At 45.3% G+C, this 22498-nt stretch overlaps 1 protein-coding gene across 1 annotated transcript in view; it reads right to left on the minus strand.

The window, feature by feature from the left end:
* Nucleotides 1-22498, minus strand: part of LOC126416294 (dipeptidase 1-like) — a 306787-nt gene that overhangs the window by 52110 nt on the left and 232179 nt on the right. Inside the window, exons 8-9 of the mRNA XM_050083947.1 lie at nucleotides 12622-12709; nucleotides 1983-2058 (exon numbers count right to left, since the gene is read on the minus strand). Coding sequence (XP_049939904.1) covers nucleotides 1983-2058; nucleotides 12622-12709 — 164 coding nt within the window. The remainder of the gene's footprint in view (nucleotides 1-1982; nucleotides 2059-12621; nucleotides 12710-22498) is intronic.

A 22498-nucleotide genomic window follows, 5' to 3' on the forward strand; every position in this document is an offset into this window, starting at 1 on the left:
CAATTCACCGTCGTTTTATACTTAGTGTACACAACAATACCGCCATCTGTGTAGTGAATTCGCGATTCCATGATTTTTGTCACCTCAGTGTAATTAAATTTTCGCCCCTTGAAAAACGAGTGGTTGTAGGACTATGAAACTTTGCGGAAACATTTGTAAGGACACGTGGAAGATAAATAACGAATAAACCATTGACAGAAACACATTTTAGTTTCCACATGAGAGGGTAACATTTGTTAATTAGGTACCATGTTTACGTTACAGGTTACAAACGTTGCCACATGTGACGACTATCTAATTCACGACGGCCTGGAAGCGCGCTAGAGATATCGTTTCACACTTGTTCGCAGCGCTTTTCGAGCGGTGGACCATAGAATCTTCAGCTGTCTTGACGCTGCTCGTGCAGTGCTTGAAGACCGGACATGTGTGGTGCAGTTGGCAGTCGGTCTCTCCCAGAAGCAATTCCCAACTCATCGCATAATTCGAATTTACATATTATGTTCTTCAAAGCAGGTACGGAAAGAGGACCTCTCCATATTTCTTTAATGCGTTGCTGCTCGCAAAGAGTAGCGGCGCTGTTACTGTTCCTTCGACAAAACAGCTCAAGCCCTGTTCAACTTAGCCAGACTCATGTGACTGCCTGCAACTTTAATGCACTCGAGAGTTTGTGTTTCAACACTACGTAGCCGTATCAGCACTGGCGTCTAATGGCAAGTGATGACTTTAACACTACTAGCAACACAAATCCTGCAGATTTCAGTCTGAATAGTTGGGTACCCATCCGTTAAACAGTTTTCGTTTTTGTTGTTTCAAATTGCTGGAAACCGCAGCCAAAATTCCACATTTTGAAAGAAATAATCCACACTGTCTGTTGAAAAGTCACGACTGCTTCGCGCCACTAGGAGTCTCATCCTCAGGTGATAAAGATTCTTTTTTAAGAAGTCATCGCCGTAAGGTAACTGCCTTATGACCATTCCCCACCGTCATGTCAAGCTGTAAACAAATAGTGCACTAGAAAAGCTAGTTCGTATCCGTACGTAAACGGCCAGGGTGGGGGGAGGGGGGGAGGGTTGGGAAGGGGGAGTGGCAGAACCACGCCACAAGCAGAAAGGTGGTTGAGCGACAGCAGGCAAAGAAGTACTGCAATCCCCTTCCCTTTAAATATGGATAACCATTTTAACGTGCTGTTTATTTACAACTTCACATGAACGATGGGGAGCTGATATAAGGCAGTTACCTTTAGGCGAGTCTTTAAAAAATCTTTATCACCTGAAGATGCATTTTTTTGAGGTGCGAAACCGGTCGTGACTTCAAACATTCTACAGCCAGTGCAGATTATTTATTACAAAAGTACTTTTCCGTCTACACTTGCTCAAGCAGCCCAACTTTAATTATAACCACCCTGTATACATTCGCTAATGAAATCGTCGTAAATAATTTGTCACATTTTGAAAAGGATGGTCATGTTCGTAACTACAAAACTAGAAGAGAAAATAACTTTTATTAGGCACTATTGAAACTGAAACTGGCTGAAAAAGTGGGTCAGTGTAGATCAACAACAAGTTTTGATGATTTGTCCATTAACATAAAATGTGAGACAAGTAACAAAACAAGTCTGAAACCTAACCTAAAATCATTTGGTCTATACAACTCCTTTATTCCAGAGACGAATTTCTATTTGTTTGTTCATTAATGTTAAACCCTGTCATGTTTACATTTCCTGATAAATTCCACAACGATAGAAAAAACCATTAAACTGATCTACTGGACATGTACCTGACGATTTTCAGACACTCTCAACACTTCTGCAGAAATTTCTGCAAGCTCAAACTGGTAGTGACTCTAGGGCATGATTCAGACAAATTGCAGTGCGAAGGGGGAGAAAACAGTGTTCTCGGTTCATGCATCTTATTATGAGTCTCATTACTTTTTAATACACCTCATATAATTAGGTTTAACGTTAAATAATGAAAGTAACTCACATAGAGACGCCGTCGAAGTCGCTGCCAATGCCTACATGGTCCACCCCGGCGACGTTGCGAATATAGTTGATGTGAGCTGTAACACGCCAGAGCAAAGTCTTTTCAGGACGATACATGATTTTGTACCTTGTCGAAACCAATACATCTTACAGCAGAATAATACCCTACAGTTATCAAGGAAAACAAAGTTAACTCAGCTGAAATCAAATTTGTCTCTACTTTTTTCACGAGTCTTTATTCTTATTCGTAATAAACATATTTTATATGTACTTAGATAATCTAAGACTTTGTGTTATTCTTGGATATTTGTGGGTTTAGTTGTCTGCAATGGGAGCAAGAGGGGGCACTTGGTCCTTCTGTCGATACTAATCGTATAAGTATATTCTCTCGCAGTTTTAGGAATTATTGTCTGCGATTCTGCTAAGTAGATTTTGCGTATTCGTGATAGGAGATAATATGTTTTTCAGTTTGGTAATTTTTTATTATTTTTTGATGCATTCTGACAGCACGTTCTTCATCGTTCTGATTTTTGTTCTATTTCAGGTTTTTAACTTTCGTCAGCTTGGACGGAATATAAAAAATGGGATTAGCAGGTAAGTGTTAAAAGAGAGAATATCCTTCATATGATCTGGATGAACTGTACATAGAGAGGAAAAAAATTCAACAATTTTTCTCTGCCTGGGGTCTATTTTCGAAAAAATGGAAATTCAAATTTAGTGATTAATAAAAGAATTTGTAATGGAAGCAAGTTCACTGGTATGCTCAGTTCAATCCTATGGGGCAGAAACGTAATGAGCAGAATAAAAAGACTCATAATTAAGACGATATTAGAAAGTACAATCATGTGTGGAACAGAGACCTGGAAAATTTGCAGAGGCGTATCGTGGTATCGATAGCTACGATGCCACGGCATAGGTACATATTCTTAGGTTGGCACTACGACACCGACACCGACACCGACACCGACGACAGTGCCCTCTAGCCGGCGCTGTGCAGCTCTATGAGCGCCACTCCACATTCAGCCCATTTGATGCCGAGCAGACGACCAAGCAACATTGTTTGTATTTCATAATGGGAGAGCCACAACTTGTAACTTTATAACTTGATGTACAGCTTCGCACGTACGTGCTCATCTCAACCAAAGTTAAGTACATAGTAAAACCATTTTTATTTGCAGTACCAAGTGTTCTACCTCAGCTGCTTCTCCTAGCTTCCTACATTCGGCCTACCTTCAGTTTTCAGTAGCAGACCCACGCGCCGCCTTCCAGGTGGGATACAAAACATATAAACGAGCTGGAAGCATCAGAGAAGAAGATTAGCAAGAATCTTAAGGAAAGACCAGTGAGGAATACAGAGATGGCAAGGATAATGGAAGTGGAAGAAATAATACGTAATGTGATGGATCGAAGAAAAATAACGAGTGTATGCACATGTACGAAGAATGATGGGAAAAAGAGTGCCAAAACTAATACTGGGTGGGAAACAAAGGGAAGATGAAGACGAGAACGACCGATAACACCTGGCTTCAAAATGTACCGATGGCAACAAGACGATCTGATACATAAGAGGATACACAAGGCATAACTAATTGGTAGAATATCTTGAACAACTGGTTCGATTACCTGTGTAATACTCATTGCAATAAGTTCTGAGTGTATTGTAATGTTGGAGAGAAACCTCTGAGTTGAGGAAAATCTCAAAAATAAATGAATATTTCGTGATTACCAAAATTAATGGGGATTTAATATAAATATTTTTGTGATTAACTCGTTGAGTACCCTAGAATTAATCATGAAAATGGTGGAATTTAAGATCGTTAATGAAAAGACATATTTCTTATTTGTATTTCTTACAGGTATATATTCTTAGTTTATACAAATAATATATGCTTATTAGCTTGCTATCAGTGTATTATACATAAAAAGATGATATATATTAATCCGTTAACTCTACAGGACAGCAGTAACGCTTCTCATGTACTGTCTGATGCAGTAACACTCAATCTCCTCAGCTGTTATTGTGGTCCTCAGTCCGAAGGCTGATTTGAAGCAGCTCTCCCCGCCAGTCTATCTCGTGCAAAATCGCGTCATCTATGCATAACTATTGCCTCCTACATACATTTGAACTTGCTTATTGTCTTTATCCCTTATTATACCTCTACAATTTTTACCAAACTGACGACCCCTTGATGCCTCAGGATGTGGCCCATCAAAAAATTCACCCATTTACTAAAGCTGTATAATAAATTTATTTTTTCCCCATATTGATTCAGTACCTGTTCATTAGTTGCTAGATCTACCCCACTGATCGTTAGCATTCTTCTGCATGACTATATTTCAAAAGTTATTCTCTTCTTGTCTGAACCGCTTATCGTCCTAGTTTCATTTCCATGCAATTTTACACGCCATACAAATACCTTCAAGATTTCTTGACAGTGTAAATGTACTTCTAGTGCTAATAATTCCACTTTCCCAGAAACGATTTTCTTGCCCTAGCCAGTCTGCATTTTATACACTCTCTACTTCAGCCACTTTTATTTTACTGTCGTCTACTACTTCTAGCTTTTAATGCCTAGTCCAATTCTCTTAGCATCGTCAGATTTTAATTCCACTACATTCCATTATTCTTGTTTTGTTTTTCAAAATACTGAAACGGTACTGTTAGTACGTTCCATTTAAACCATCTGCATGCTAGTGGTATTAGAATGTCACCAAACAGATTGAGCTCGTACTATGTGGTATAACAACAATTATTCTATTTTAATACACATGAAATACGGCTTTTGGATCTAAGAAAAGACCTATCTGTGTTCTATTTTAACGTGTCACATTTCTCATTTCCTGACTATCACCTTCTACATATATGTGATAAAGTCTGAATGTGATGGGCTATAGAAAGATGAGGGCTAACCAAAGATAGATAGATAGTGTAGCGGGCTTTGTCCAAATATATAATAAGAACTAAGCAAAGAGATTGCCTGAAGGCTTTGGAAAAGATCGGCTGAGTCGAGAGCAGAGGGTGTCAGGTGGCTACAGCCAATAGCAAAGGTTCACTTTCGGGCAGTTTGAATAAGGAGAAGTTATCTCCGGAAGTGAACCATGCTGTTAATCGAAGTGACTTGAAGTGTCCTGTTGTGGAGTTCTTGTTGATACGGTGAACAAAAGGTATAAGGTTGAGTTATCGTGGATAACGTTCGCAATGTGTTGTTGAGTCAGTGGTGTCATGGAAGTGCTAGACGACGGTTTAATTATCATAATTCTGATGATATGAATTAACTGGTAAATTGCGGTCATGACCGTTAAAGGAAGGAAGGAAGGAAGATTGGGTTTAATGTCCCGTCGACACCGAGGTCATGAGAGACGGATTGCGTCAACGATAGGGAAGGAAATCGGCCTTGGACTTTCAAGGGAACCATTCCGGCATTAGCCTCGAAGGATTTTGTGAAACAACGGATAACCGAAATCTGGATGGTCAGACCAGTGTTTGAACTGTCATCCTTCCGAAAGGGAGTCTAGTGAGCTAACCACTGCGCCACACGACCGTTGTAGAATTTTGGAACATGTTTCAAGCTCCTCTATAAAAATCAAGATGGTTTTCGGAAACAGAGATCCTGCGAAACTCAGCTCGCACTGTTCCTCCATGACATCCACAGTGCAGTGGACAGCGGCGCAGGTTAATGCCGTGTCTCTTGATTTCAGGAAGGCATTTGACACTGTCTCGCATTGCTGTTTAATGAAAAAAAATACGAGCTTACGGAGTATCGGAGCACACATGCGACTGGATTCAAGTCTTTCTTGTAGATAGAACTCAACACGTCGCTCTTAACAGAACAAAACCGGCAGATGTAATGGTAATATCAGGAGTACCAAGGGAGTCTTGATGGGGCTCTTGCTGTTTACAATATACACACATCAAACAAAGTTTTGCATCACCTCGGTTTCGAGAGTTCTGAACCTGTTCAGAAAATTGGAATAGAGACCAACATAAACATCATTTCCTCCCTTTTCATTTCTCATGGCAACCACACATTGCATTTTGTACCACCATACAGCGAAAAATTCAGACTGCTGTACACACCGGTACCTATAATACCCAACAGCACGTCCTCTTGCATTGATGCGTGCCTGTACTCGTCGTGGCATACTATCCACAAGTCCATCAAGGCACTGTTAGGCCAGATTGTCCCACTCCTCAACGGCGATTCGGCATAGACCCCTCAGCGTGGTTGGTGGGTCACGTTGTCCATAAACAGCCCTTTTCAAACTAACCCAGGCAAGTTCGATTGGGTTCAAATCTGGAGAACATGCTGGCCACTCTAGTCGAGCAATGTCGTTATCCTGGAGGAAGTCATTCACAAGATGTGCTCTGTGGGGGTGCGAATTGTCGTCCATGAAGACGAATGCCTTACCAATATGCTGCCGATATGGTTGCACTATGGTCGGAGGATAGTATTCATGTATCGTACAGCCGTTACGGCGTCTTCCATTACCACCAGCGGCGTACTTCGGCCCCACATAAAGCCACCCCAAAACAGCAGGGAACCTCCACCTTGCTGCACTCGCTGAACAGTGTGTCTAATGCGTTCAGCCTGACTGGGTTGCCTCCAAACACGTATCCGACGATTGTTTGTTTGACGGCATATGCGACACTCATCGATGAAGAGAACGTGATGCCAAACTTGAGTGGTCCATTCGGCAAATTGTTAGGCCAATCTGTACCGTGCTGCATGGTGTCGTGGTTGCGAAGATGGATCTCGCCTTGGACGTTGGGAGTGAAGTTGTGAAACATGCAGCCTAGTGCGCACTGTTTGAGTCGTAACACGACGTCCTGTGGCTTCACGAAAAGCATTATTCAAGATGGTGGAGTTGCTGTCGTGGTTGCTGCGAGCCATAATCCATAGGTAGCGGTTATCCACTGCAGTAGTAGCCCTTGGACGGCCTGAGCGAGGCATGTCATCGACAGTTCCTGTCTCTCTGTATCTGCTCCTTGTCCGAACAACATCGCTTTGGTTCACTCCGAGACGCCTGGACACTTCCGTTGGTGAGAGCCCTTCCTGGCACAAAGTAAAAATGCGGACACTATGGAACAGCGGAATGACCGTCTAGGCATGGTTGAACTACGGACAACACGAGTCGTGTACCTCCTTCCAGCTGGAATGACTGGAACTGATCGGCTGTCGCACTCTCTCCGTGTAATAGGCGCTGCTCATGCATGGTTGTTTTTATCTTCGGGCGGGTTTAGTGACATCTCTGAACAGTAAAAGAGACTGTGTCTGTGATACAATATCCACAGTCAACATCTCTCTTCAGGAGTTGTTGGAACCGATGTGATGCATAACTTTTTTGATGTGTGTATATAAATTATTTAGTGAAATGCGTCGAATGCTCTTAAAGGCTAATCGCAGATGATTCAGTTGTCTATACTAAAGCAGCAACGCCTGAAGATAGTAAGAATTTGCAGAACAACCTGCAGTGAGTTGATGACTGGTGCAGGCTCTGGGAGTTGACCCAGAACGTAAACAAATATAACATATTGCGCGTCCATAGGAAAAGAAATCCGCTACTGTACAGCTACACTATTGACGACAAACAGCTGGAGACAGCATCTTCCATAAAATTTCCAAGCATAACTATCCAGAGCGACATTAAGTGGAATGACTGTACAAAACAGATAGTGAGAAAAGCTGACACCAAATTCAGATTCATGGGAAGAATGGTAAGGACATGTAACTCATCCACGAAAGAAGTGGCTTATAAGGGAATTGTTTGCCAGGTTCTTGAGTGTTCTTCATGTATCTTTGACACCTATCAGGTAGGACTGATAGAGAAGATCCAACGAAGTGCGGCGCGTTTTGTCACGAGATCGTTTAGCTGACGAGTGATCGTTACGGAGATGCTAAACAAACCCCAATGGCAGACATTACAAGAGAGGCGTTGTGCATCACGGAGCGAGCTACTGTGGAAATTTCGGGACAGCACTTTTCAGGAGGAGTCGGACAACATATTACTTCCCCCCACATACATCTCGCGTGTTGACCACGAGGAGAAAATTCGAGAAATCATTCTACCCCCGCGCCCTATTCGCGAGTTGAACAGGGCTGGAGGGATCAGGTAGCGGTGCGGAATGTACCCTCCGCCACACACCAAGAGGTTGCTTGCGGAGTATGCTGTAGATGTAGTGTGAGTTTTTGACATCAGCTCTGCACTCTTTTTGGTGATTAATGAAGAGTAAGATTCATTTATTTCGGGGAAACACGCCGAGCTCTTGCGTTAATAGCGAAGTTTTGTGGAATAAGGTTGAATTTTATACAAGTTTTCTTGGAAAGTGGTCATGAGCATATGTTCGTACCAAATCTGTGAGTGAAGATTAACAAGTATAAATTCGTGAATGTATGCTTTCCCGGCGTATACAGCTGGCGAAGAGTTCTCGGGCTTCCAGCCGGGTGGCGGTGTCTTCAAACTGCGACGTTTCGACGAGTGACATACTCATCATCTTCTGGTGAAGTGCCGAGACTTTGCGGATGCCGGTCGCTTTATACCTGCGGTGTGCCCCCCACCACCTGGCCGCGGGAGGCTGGGTCCAGATGAGCCGGCGGGCGGGGTGGAGGGGGAAGCGGGTGCGCCGTTCGTGTCTCCGTCAGAGCATTCCCGTCGCGTCTCGTGAGCTGGACGGTTCTTGTTGCGTTCCTGGCGTATTGTGGCTAATGCTGGATTCCAGGGACATCATCAGCAGCGTAGAGGAAGCAATCCGGGGCCTACCCAAGGAGGAAGCTGAGCAGATCCGAAGGGAGACCTGCAGGATCATCGACAAGTCACGACTCCCTAAAGCTAACATTACTGCGCCGGAGCGAGAGGCTATCCGCGCACTGAGGGATGATGCTGACATCATGGTCCTCCCAGCAGACAAGGGAAATGCGACGTTGCTGATTCGCACAGTCGACTACCAACAGAAAATCTGCTCTCTGCTTCAAGACCCAGCCTACAGGAAACTCAACAAGGACCCTACATCGACGATGACCAGGAAAACCGTGGCGCTACTGAAGGACTCAGATCTACCAGAGGCAGTGCAGAAACGGCTGTATCCCAGAGCGCCAACGACACCGCGCCTGTATGGATTGCCCAAGATTCACAAAGATGGGGTGCCTCTACGGCCGATTCTGGACACCATCAACTCGCACAGTTATGGACTGGCCAAATACCTGGCGACACTATTGAAACCACTGGTGGGACACTGCAGTCATCACATGAAAAACTCCGCGGATTTCGTTAGAATACTGAAGGACATCCGAATACAGAGTGATGACCTACTCGTGAGCTTCGACGTCACCTCCTTGTTCACGAAAGTACCGCTACAAGACGCCTTGGCGCGCCTTAATCAGCACTTCGAGCCTGAAACAGTGAAGCTCTTTGAATATGCACTTACGACCACCTACTTCAAGTGCAATGGAGAGCATTATGAACAAGTGGATGGAGTGGCCATGGGATCTCCCCTTGCTCCAGGGATCGCGAATCTTTGTATGGAACACTTTGAGGAGGTGGCACTACAGACTGCTCACCGTAAACCCAGGCACTTCTTCCGCTATGTGGACGACACTTTCGTGATTTGGCAGCATGGCAGGCAGGCACTGGAGGAGTTTATGGACCACTTAAACGGCATACATAAGAATATCACCTTCACGATGGAAGTAGAAGAGAATGGCTGTATTCCATTCCTGGACATACTGATCAGGAAGAAAGCGGATGGCACGCTGGGGTATTCAGTATATAGAAAAAAGACGCACACAGACCTGTACCTCCATGCAACCAGCTGCCACCATCCGGCGCAACGCCAGTCAGTACTGAACACCTTGGTACGTAGGGTGCACGTCATTTGTGACAAAGAAAGCCTCTCAGACGAATTACACCACCTAAGAGAGGTATTTCGGAAAAACGGGTACAGTGAAACACAGATTGGCAGGGCTTTCAAGAGGAGACTGGCTGACAAATTTCAGGAAGAGGAAGAGGAAGTTAACAAGAGACTCGCCTTTCTTCCATATTTGGGGCCCACATCAGCCAAAATCGGGAGGCTATTAAGAAAAGCAAGCATAAATACCGTCTTCCGACCACCGCCGAAGACGAAAGAGCTGCTGGGCTCAGCTAAAGACCCACTCAAACTAAACACACCTGGTATATACAACATTGCCTGCGAATGTGGTGTGCAGTACATCGGTCAAACGCAGCGCTGCATCTCTAAAAGGTGCGAGGAACACATCAGGCATGTTCGACTTGGACAGATAGAGAAATCTGCTATAGCTGAACATAGCATCAAAGAATACCACACCTTTGATTTCGAAAACACCAGGGTGCTGTGCCGAGCCGGGAGCTATTGGGATAGCGTCATTAAAGAATCAATAGAAATACGGGTCCACGAGAATCTTGTGAACAGGGACGAAGGCTATCAACTGAGCGCGGCCTGGAATCCAGCATTAGCCGCAATACGCCACGAACGCAACAAGAACCGTCCAGCTCACGAGACGCGATCAGAATGCTCTGACGGAGGCACGAACGGCGCACCCGCTTTCCCCTCCACCCCGCCCGACGACTCCACTGGACCCAACCTCCCGCGGCCAGGTGGTGGGGGGCACACCGCAGTTATAAAGGGACCGGCATCCGCAAAGTCTCGGCACTTCGCCAGAAGATGATGAGTATGTCACTCGTCGAAACGTCGCAGTTTGAAGACACCGCCACCCGGCTGGAAGCCCGAGAACTCTTCGCCAGAAGTATAAATTCAATCTTTTGCAGGTTGTTAATCAGCTTAAATGTCTGCTAAAGAAATGAGAAGCCGGGACAGAGTATTTTCATTCAACTATTTTGAAAATTTTGGCCAATTTGTTTGTGACTTGTACTGGAGCTAATGTGCTTGTCTGTGTGTACGTGGAATCTGTTCTGAGTCCATGTCAGGTGTCTGAGTATATTAAAGCGTCTCAATGCTTTCTAAAAGTATTCTAAGAAATTTTATACCCTTTTCGTGAGAATTTTCATACGATTTTAACTTGTTTCCTTGTAAGCAAAGTCTGGCCAGTAGTTCACGTGGTACCCAAATCAGATCAAGAGGGATTCAGATGATGTTTAATTTATCGCAGAACGATGTAATGATTTTTATGGCTCTCAGCCACGTCGTACGTAATAATGTGGACATTTTCGGTGAGTTGCCTTGTGTGAATGCTAGCGGACTGCATTTATTCCCGCCATTGTGTGCTCGTTGCTCCCTGCCTGCCTACGTCCTTTGTTTCAGTGCCTTGATGTGGAATAATAGCCCATCAAAACTAAATTCTTTTATTTCAGATTTCAAATTTCGCAGTTAGATTTCACCAATCGGAGCGGCCGAGCGGTTCTAGGCGCTACATTCTGGAACCGCGCGACCACTACGGTCGCAGGTTCGAATCCTGCCTCGAGCATGGATGTGTGTGATGTCCTTAGGTTAGTTAGGTTTAAGTAGTTCTCAGTGCAAGGGGACTGATGACCTCAGAAGTTAAGTCCCACAGTGCCATTTGAACCATTTCACCAATCCACCATGGCTTGTTTTGCTAAAACGATATCAACTATGGTGGCTATCCCGCTATTGAAGAACATAATTTGTGTATTTGCCAATGTGCAGTTATACAAAGTCCCTCATCAGTCTGTAAGCTGATGCAATTAGTCGAATACCAGAGATCCTTGTCTTCATCTACTGACCGCTCCCCAGTTTTGTACTGACATATCTACCTATTCCCATTTCTACTGCTTTGGTTTGCCTTTGGTGTATTGCCACTACTCTGGGAGTCACAGCTGACATTGAACATGAAAATGGCCGTTAGCAGTTCCTATCTCATTACTGAAGTCCCCATAGGCTTATTATCGAATCCATCTTTTACTTCGTTTTCTGTACCTTAACTGTGATTTGGAACCTTTTGTGATTGTGTATTGTTAATTTTGCCTCTGTGAATCGGTGCTCGTAGGAGCTCACACTACTTACTCTCGTAATGTTTCTCCGCGTTTTCGGCCATCGGCTTAGCGGCAGACCTGGTTTCCAAACGTCATGTGGTTTGCAACAGTGACCTGCTTAGTTGGCATCAGGCTATGAGACGAAGCATTTCGTTTAATCAGTCATGTAATTCTTCGTCACTTTCACAGAGGATAGCAGTAGCATCTGACATTGATATCTTTTGGCTAGAATTTTAATCTCTATCCGTATGTCAAACTGCCTGGGTGTCTCCCACATTTTTTTACCTTTGCTCTTGTCTCTGCTGTGCATGCTCTCACCACGCTTAGTAACTTTCTTACTGCACCATTTTCTCTCACGATGTTGTGCAAGATTAGATTGTGGACAGGATAAAATGTGTTGGAGTAATGCATAAATATTGTGCAAAAACGGAGGATTGTTGCTAGATTGTAAGTAGCGTTTGGAACAGCTTCCAATAGGTGAGTTGAGTGTAATGTGGGGAGCGTATCCAGAAGTACTGAGGCAACATGCTGTGAAAATTTTTGAGGCTGCTACGTTAGCTATTTGTGTGTTTGCTGAGTTGATGATTGGTAACAACGGGAGCTATCCTTAACACTAAACAGAGAGACGGAGAAAGAGGCGAAGGAAGAGTTTTTAGCCGTGTGCGGTGTTTACTTACCCACAACGTCTTCTATCGTGCCTCTAGCACCGTCATTGCGGAGGTATGCCGAGTAGAAGTTGACCATCACAATGCCTCCGTTTAGGGTCTGAAACACAATGATTCACTCTAATTGGATGATACGGTTTTAAAATAGACTCACGTTCCCTACACTTGATGTAAGGCAGCGTAAAGGATCTATCACCACAACATGAACCACATCAAACTTAAGAGATATTTTGATGTTCAGAAAAGTATGGTTACAAACATTACCTAGCACGTATTGTGAACTGAGTAATTTGACGTTTAACTGTAACCACTTAGTCATAGCTATAGTGGAACCCCAGTTTCATGTATTTCACTCGAAATAGATCTACTGACAAGATAATCTCTTACGACAAGGCGGAGTATGAACTGTTGACAAATTCGCCGACACCTTTAAAACGTGACTGATCACATTATCACCTTGGCACTGAAATAGTGCTGCATGTCAATAGAGAAAAGGCAAGAAATTATCATCCCGATCAAACTGAAGACCGTTCACATTCAGGGAAAGACAATTCGCTGCACGAAAACTGGGTCTATTATCAGCGTTACAATGCATACTTGATAAACTTGGCGACAACACGTACAGGAATTATATGTTAAAAGCGGCGTTGGATTAATATTTTTTTTTTTTTTTGTCACCGGCCTCCAGACTGGTTTCACACTGCCCGCCATCAAATCATCGCTTTACCAACTTAATTTCAGACTAACACACCCAGTATTCTCGAACGTTTGTTGGAAACAGGCAAATCTCTGTCTTCCCGCGTAATACTTGCTGTCTATGACTCACCCTAGAACTATGGAAGGTACAAACAACAAAAACAGTTTTCCATCACCTAGGTTCCGAGAGTTCCGGAACCTGTTCAGAAAATTGGAATAGAGATAAACATAAACATCATTTCCACCCTTCTTATTTCTCATGAAACCCACACATTGCATGTTGTACCACTATACAGTAAGACCTTCAAAGGTTATGGTCCAGATTGCCGTACACACCGGTATCTCTAATACCCAGTAGCACGTCCTCTTGCATTGATGCATGGCTGTATTCTCATGGCATACTATCCACAAATTCACCAAGGTACTGTTGGTCCAGATGGTCCCACTCCTCAACGGCGATTCGGCGTAGACCCCTCAGAGTGGTTGGCGGGTCACATCATACATAAACAGCTCTTTTCAATGTATCCCAGGCGTGTTCGATGGGGTTCATGTCTGGAGAACATGCTGGCCACTCTAGTCGAGCAATGACGTTATCCTGATGGAAGTCATTCACAAGATGTGCACTGTGGGGGTGCGAAATGTCGTCCATGAAGACGAATGCCTTGCCAATATGCTGCCGATATGGTTGCACTATCGGTCGGAGGATGGCATTCGCATATCGTACAGCCATTACGGCGCCTTCCATGAATACAAGCGGTGTACGTCGGCCCCACATAATTCTACCCGAAAACAGCAGGGAATCTCCACCATGCTGCACTCTCTGGACCGTGTGTCTAAGGCGTTCAGCTTTACCAGGTTGCCTACAAACATGTCTCCGACGATTGTCTAGTTACAGGCATATGCGACAGTCATCGACGAAGAGAACGTGATGCCAATCCCGAGCGGTCCATTCCGCATGTTGTTGGGCCCATCTGTACCGTGCTGCATTGTGTTGTGGTTGCAAAGATAGGCCTCACCATGGACGTCTGGAGTGAAGACGTGCATCGTGCAGCCTAGTGCGCACAATTCGAGTCATAACACCACGTCCTGCGGCTGCACGGAAAGCATTGTTCCTCGGAGCCATAATCCGTAGGTAGCGGTCTTCCACTGCAGTAGTAGCCCTTGGGCGGCCTGAGCGAAGCATGTCATCGACAATTCCTTTCTCTCTTTATCTCCTCCACGTCCGAACAACATCGCTTTGGATCGCTCCAAGACGGCTGGACAGTTCCCTTGTTGAGAGACCTTCCTGGCACAAAGGAACAACGCGGACACAATGGAACCGCGGTATCGACCGTTTAGGCATGGTTGAATGACAGATAACACGAGCTGTGTACCTCTTTCCTGGTGGAATGACTGGAACTGATCGGCTGTCGGACTCCTTCCGTCTAATAGGCGCTGCTCATGCATGGTTGTTTACATATTTCGGCGGGTTTAGTGACATCTCTGAACAGTCAAACGGAATGTATCTGTAATACAATACCCACAGTAACGTCTGTCTTCTGGAGTTCTGGGAACCGGGATGATACAAAACTTTTTTTGATGGGTGTATTTTCCAGTATCTTAATACAGGTCACCTATCCCAGTGTTTCACACGTATTCCTTTTCGCATTGTTTGTGTGGAGAACCTTCTCATTTCTTATCTTATCTTCCCCGCCTCAGCCCGTTGCTAAATCCAACATCAACATTACTGGAGCACCTCAGCTTCATCCTGCACAAGTCACTGTTGTGAACGGTCCAACGACTCAGTAATTTGTTAGAACGCAATAGATTCAAATGTCCAGCTCTTCGGCGAGTGAATCTGGTGCACTGTGATCGGGACACACCCTATCGAGGGACTCGCATTCGGTAGGACGACGGTTCGAATCCGCGTCCGGCCATCCTGACTTAGGTTTTCCATGATTTCTCTAAGTCGTTTCAGACTTATACCGGGATGGTTCCTTTGAAAAGGCACGGCCGAGTTTCTTCTCTATACTTCTCTGATCCTATGGGACCAATGACCTCGCTGTTTGGTCCCCTCCCTAAATCAACCAACCCTATCAATGGTCTTCCATAGCGCAATGCTGCAAGTCACAGGCGTCTCCAGTACCAACCAATCTCTTCCTTACACATCGCAGCCCAACCCATAGGGAAGAATTTTCGGTAGACTACACGCTTCTTTTATGAAAAACCGCACCAGTCCCACAACTGCAAATAGCAGTCGTACTAACTAATCAACACCTAATGGATGAAGCAGATAACAAAACCTAATCAAAAAAGCAATATAATCCCCAAGTCACCAGATAAAAAGCTTAAAGTAAGATCACTGTAATAACATCGCCTACCCTCTTAGTCGGTTCCTTCCTCCCCTTCTGGGTAGTTAACTTTTTTTTATCAGGCCCTGTATATTGCTAAATATTTTCTTAATTTCTCATTTCTACAATACACCTGAAGAAGGTGTGTTTATGACTGAAACTGATCGTGTAATAAATACAGCTGTTGCCAATCACGATTTTTCGACAGTTTTTACAAACTGGTCAACCACTGCCTCCTTAAAAGAACGTGAAACTATAAATCTATGAATGGCTAAGCGGCATTCTGCCTTAATTAAATGGCTACGTTTAACATCAGCCTCAATTTTGCTACTAAATGTGGTTAGCTTTTGACGCGGAGACTCGTTGCCTTACCTCGATGAGTTTTAGCTCTGCTGACGAGCGACGACGGGTCTTTTGTGTACGCTTGTGAGCGTTCGCCGACCGGTCCCACAGAAACGCTAACAGCCTGCCTTTCCGCACGACAGTAACTTCCTGGCCCCGCCGTAAGGACGTCGCCTACTTGGACGAACCTTTTGCAATTACAGAGCGCTGAACCGGGTAAAAGGAAACCGCGCTAATCTCGTCCTTAGCTCGTCCTCGTTAATTACAGCCTCCGCCAGGTTGACACAGAGTCCCCTCAAGAGTCGCTAATTCCATCGCTCTCTCTTTACCCCCTTCTCACCCTCCCCCCCTCCCCCGTCCTGAGCGATCACCCCACTCGTTGGCTCTGGCGACATTTACTGCGGCATGCCTCAAGGAATTTTGAGGTTTCCGGGCACGGATTTCCCGCAGCGCCGTTCACAATTTATGGTAATCGATTTACGGCGGTCGGGGCGTCGCCTCCCTCCGCAGAGGGTCGTGAATTATGAATCAGGCCCCGGCGGGGGCCGGCACGGGCGCTGGCTGTGCTGTCGGCATGGACCACAGAGCGGCGGCGCGGTTCTGACCTCCCCGCCGTGCCTGTTGCGGCTGTACGGGAAATGTGCATGTGGTGTAGATAACGAAATGAAATACACTCACTCTCATCAACGCGCCGAAAATCAAAATTATAAACTGTTCACAAGTTCCATATCAGCTCAGATGCCCCATGTGCCACTGCACGAAAAGATTCACCCATACATTACACAGCAAAATCACTTCAATGGGCCCCGGCAAATGCGGTAGGACTTACTAGTTTGGCTACGTTTCATTTAGGGGGTGTCAACCCACATCAGCCGAAATGTACCCAATATTGCACAGAACTATTTAAAATAAATGCTGCCAGGATTTTGTGACGGTACGTCACATAAATATTGACATTTTATCGGTTGTAAGCCGTAATTAAGTATTTTATGAAAATAATTAGTGTAAAAGATATAGTTAACGTTCTTGAAACAACTTATATGAAGCGATATTTAAAGAGTAGCATATTTATTTAAAGTCTACGAAAATAAAAAAGGATCAAAAGAGACGCGATTGTACGGCCGAGGAGGAAGGACGTATTTTGTGGTACACACACGTTTTGTTTCGCTATACGGAAGGCAGCCATTGAGCGGCTACACATATTTTATGTACACTCCTGGAAATGGAAAAACGAACACATTGATACCGGTGTGTCAGACCCACCATACTTGCTCCGGACACTGCGAGAGGGCTGTACAAGCAATGATCACACGCACGGCACAGCGGACACACCAGGAACCGCGGTGTTGGCCGTCGAATGGCGCTAGCTGCGCAGCATTTGTGCACCGCCGCCGTCAGTGACAGCCAGTTTGCCGTGGCATACGGAGCTCCATCGCAGTCTTTCACACTGGTAGCATGCCGCGACAGCGTGGACGTGAACCGTATGTGCAGTTGACGGACTTTGAGCGAGGGCGTATAGTGGGCATGCGGGAGGCCGGGTGGACGTACCGCCGAATTGCTCAAGACGTGGGGCGTGAGGTCTCCACAGTACATCGATGTTGTCGCCAGTGGTCGGCGGAAGGTGCACGTGCCCGTCGACCTGGGACCGGACCGCAGCGACGCACGGATGCACGCCAAGACCGTAGGATCCTACGCAGTGCCGTAGGGGACCGCACCGCCACTTCCCAGCAAATTAGGGACACTGTTGCTCCTGGGGTATCGGCGAGGACCATTCTCAACCGTCTCCATGAAGCTGGGCTACGGTCCCGCACACCGTTAGGCCGTCTTCCGCTCACGCCCCAACATCGTGCAGCCCGCCTCCAGTGGTGTCGCGACAGGCGTGAATGGAGGGACGAATGGAGACGTGTCGTCTTCAGCGATGAGAGTCGCTTCTGCCTTGGTGCCAATGATGGTCGTATGCGTGTTTGGCGCCGTGCAGGTGAGCGCCACAATCAGGACTGCATACGACCGAGGCACACAGGGCCAACACCCGGCATCATGGTGTGGGGAGCGATCTCCTACACTGGCCGTACACCACTGGTGATCGTCGAGGGGACACTGAATAGTGCACGGTACATCCAAACCGTCATCGAACCCATCGTTCTACCATTCCTAGACCGGCAAGGGAACTTGCTGTTCCAACAGGACAATGCACGTCCGCATGTATCCCGTGCCACCCAACGTGCTCTAGAAGGTGTAAGTCAACTACCCTGGCCAGCAAGATCTCCGGATCTGTCCCCCATTGAGCATGTTTGGGACTGGATGAAGCGTCGTCTCACGCGGTCTGCACGTCCAACACGAACGCTGGTCCAACTGAGGCGCCAGGTGGAAATGGCATGGCAAGCCGTTCCACAGGACTACATCCAGCATCTCTACGATCGTCTCTATGGGAGAATAGCAGCCTGCATTGCTGCGAAAGGTGGATATACACTGTACTAGTGCCGACATTGTGCATGCTCTGTTGCCTGTGTCTATGTGCCTGTGGTTCTGTCAGTGTGATCATGTGATGTATCTGACCCCAGGAATGTGTCAATAAAGTTTCCCCTTCCTAGGACAATGAGTTCACGGTGTTCTTATTTCAATTTCCAGGAGTGTAAGTTATTCGTATTTATTACTAAAATAAACTTGTTATTATTATTACAAAATGAATTTCTTTGTAGTAGTTGTCACCTCAAATGCTCGCAGTGGCTAATTATTTTTACTAAGCATTTTTTCAGTGATTTGCGCTGCGAGAAGCTAATCTTCCGATGCAGCCTCTGGTCGGCCATTACGCGCCGAACCATTAATTTATTTTCAGTGTTAACAGTAACTGTAAAAGCGAGAGATTTCGTTATAAGAACCTTTTTAAATTGCAACAGATAATTAATTTACGTTAAAGGCCATGTTTCTAAACTATACAGATTTCATGAGTTCGGTAAGTTTTATCTTGGCCGCTCCACGGCAACAATCGAAATTCTCTCAAGCCTTGCTTTGCAATCAATAAATAGAAATTAACAAATTTACATTCAATTCAGTTAACGGCAACTATATTTTAGAAATCACGTTCAAAATCTAAAGTTAGTACATGAATAACTGAGGCCCTTCAAGAACCCGTTTCATACACTCCTGGAAATGGAAAAAAGAACACATTGACACCGGTGTGTCAGACCCACCATACTTGCTCCGGACACTGCGAGAGGGCTGTACAAGCGATGATCACACGCACGGCACAGCGGACACACCAGGAACCGCGGTGTTGGCCGTCGAATGGCGCTAGCTGCGCAGCATTTGTGCACCGCCGCCGTCAGTGACAGCCAGTTTGCCGTGGCATACGGAGCTCCATCGCAGTCTTTAACACTGGTAGCATGCCGCGACAGCGTAGACGTGAACCGTATGTGCAGTTGACGGACTTTGAGCGAGGGCGCATAGTGGGCATGCGGGAGGCCGGGTGGACGTACCGCCGAATTGCTCAACACGTGGGGCGTGAGGTCTCCACAGTACATCGTTGTTGTCGCCAGTGGTCGGCGGAAGGTGCACGTGCCCGTCGACCTGGGACCGGACCGCAGCGACGCACGGATGCACGCCAAGACCGTAGGATCCTACGCAGTGCCGTAGGGGACCGCACCGCCACTTCCCAGCAAATTAGGGACACTGTTGCTCCTGGGGTATCGGCGAGGACCATTCGCAACCGTCTCCATGAAGCTGGGCTACGGTCCCGCACACCGTTAGGCCGTCTTCCGCTCACGCCCCAACATCGTGCAGCCTGCCTCCAGTGGTGTCGCGACAGGCGTGAATGGAGGGACGAATGGAGACGTGTCGTCTTCAGCGATGAGAGTCGCTTCTGCCTTGGTGCCAATGATGGTCGTATGCGTGTTTGGCGCCGTGCAGGTGAGCGCCACAATCAGGACTGCATACGACCGAGGCACACAGGGCCAACACGCGGTATCATGGTGTGGGGAGCGATCTCCTACACTGGCCGTACACCACTGGTGATCGTCGAGGGGACACTGAATAGTGCACGGTACATCCAAACCGTCATCAAACCCATCGTTCTACCATTCCTAGACCGGCAAGGGAACTTGCTGTTCCAACAGGACAATGCACGTCCGCATGTATCCCGTGCCACCCAACGTGCTCTAGAAGGTGTAAGTCAACTACCCTGGCCAGCAAGATCTCCGGATCTGTCCCCCATTGAGCATGTTTGGGACTGGATGAAGCGTCGTCTCACGCGGTCTGCACGTCCAGCACGAACGCTGGTCCAACTGAGGCGCCAGGTGGAAATGGCATGGCAAGCCGTTCCACAGGACTACATCCAGCATCTCTACGATCGTCTTCATGGGAGAATAGCAGCCTGCATTGCTGCGAAAGGTGGATATACACTGTACTAGTGCCGACATTGTGCATGCTCTGTTGCCTGTGTCTATGTGCCTGTGGTTCTGTCAGTGTGATCATGTGATGTATCTGACCCCAGGAATGTGTCAATAAAGTTTCCCCTTCCTGGGACAATGAATTCACGGTGTTCTTATTTCAATTTCCAGGAGTGTATTTACTTATGCACGTAAGTAAAAGTGATAAGAAAAGACAATCTCTCTGAGAGAAAGGAGCATGCTGATAAATTATGTATATATATAATTTCCTTTGTATATGACGTAACGAATGCCAACGACGTCACAAGTGTTTTTTTTAATAATAATAACAATTTATTTTAGCAGAAATACGAATAACTTGCATAAAATATGTGTAGCCGCTTAATGGCTGCCTTCCGTACAGCGAAACAAAACAGTGTGCCCACCACAAAATACGTCCTTCCTCCTCAGCCGTATAATCGCGTCTCTTTTGAGCCTTTTTTATTTTCATAGACATTAGATAAAGATGCTACTCTTTAATTATCGCTGCATATAAGTAGTTTCAAGAACATTAACTACATCTTTTACACTAATTCTATTCATAAAATACTTAATTACGGTTTACAACCGATAAAAATGTCAATATTTATGTGACGTACCGTCACAATTTGATACGCAGAATTCACTACACACTCACGTATTTTTTTTAAAGTTTCACAATTTCGAGTTTATTACCAAAAATAACATAGAAAAATCGAAAGTCACAGTGCACAATAAGTTAATTTCCGAGCCTGATCCAGTTTCTTAAGATCTTGGAGACGGCTGAATAAACCACGATTAATTGTGTAAGTTACATGTCGAAAATCGTTAAAGTTCCACAGTATTTGGAATTATAAATTCCAAAATGGCTACGCACTGAAATCTTTTAAGTGTGGCTTGTATCACAAGCAAACTGAAAAATAACAGGTCAATCAGACGCTGAGAAATTTCTATGTCCGCAAGTAAGAATGCTGAATACTTTACACACGCAGACTAGCGGCTATTTTGTCGCACATCAGATAAAACTTTCTCGAAACACAGGCTAACACAGCCCGACCGCTTCCAACGGCGTCCGAACACAGACTCTCCTCCAAAATGCCACTGTTTACCCAAGCAACCTCGGTCAATCACCACTGAAGTCATTCAACTACTGAACACGAAAATTGCTCAAACTCTTAATTTTAACCCTTTTATACACATATGATGCATCAGATCACACGGAAATTTTCCGTGAAATATTGTGCTGTTATCACTTATCTTTTATCTGCTATAGTTTGTTTAAAAACGATCATTTCTATGGTTTTCCTCCGTTTTCGCATTTATGAGTGAAAATATTAACAAGCAATTTAAATTATATATTAAATAATTTCCTATATATCTAACGTTTTCAGTACAGCCGCAATTTTTACTGTTTCTCTATATATTTAGTAAGAAAAGCTGTTTTTAATTGCACAAAATCCACTTTTCGGTCTCTCATTTAAATATGTGAACAATTTCAGTAAATCTACTATCACATTCCGATACAGTTCTGCGAGACGTATCCGTAGAGACCCCCTTTGTCGGAATCGCATAATGACTTTCCGAGATATTCACTTTCACAATTCAGAAGTTATTTATAACATTTATCTTACAATAACTTATAAAGTAATGCGGATATCGAAGGCGTGTTTTCACACACGTAATCCTCCATCTTTTCGCTTCAAATAATCCTACTGGCTCCTCAGTGACACATATGGTTCAATATTTATTAATTTCGACGTATGCTTTAATTTTGTAGTGGACGCGAAAAGCGGCCATGAGAAACGAGCAGCCATTGTGCTGAATCCAGAGACAACACCGTCTATGGAGCATAGTGTGGCCATCCATGAGCTCCAGTCAGGCTGATTTCAGTCACCTGTGGGTCCGCGGTCCCGTGCTTGTCATTGAATAAAGTGTCTCTCCCATTGACAGTAGGCTGTCGCGCTACACTAAGTCATTAAGAACTACTTCCTAATAACACATGTACTGCAATTTCATGTTTATTTGCAAATTCCAAGACGTCGACTCTCAATGAATATGTCCTCCCTTGCCGGCCTCTGTGGCCGAACGGTTCTAGGCGCTTCAGTCCGGAACCGTGCT

This window comes from Schistocerca serialis, chromosome 8 (genome assembly GCF_023864345.2).
Source record: "Schistocerca serialis cubense isolate TAMUIC-IGC-003099 chromosome 8, iqSchSeri2.2, whole genome shotgun sequence".
NCBI lineage: Eukaryota > Metazoa > Arthropoda > Insecta > Orthoptera > Acrididae > Schistocerca > Schistocerca serialis.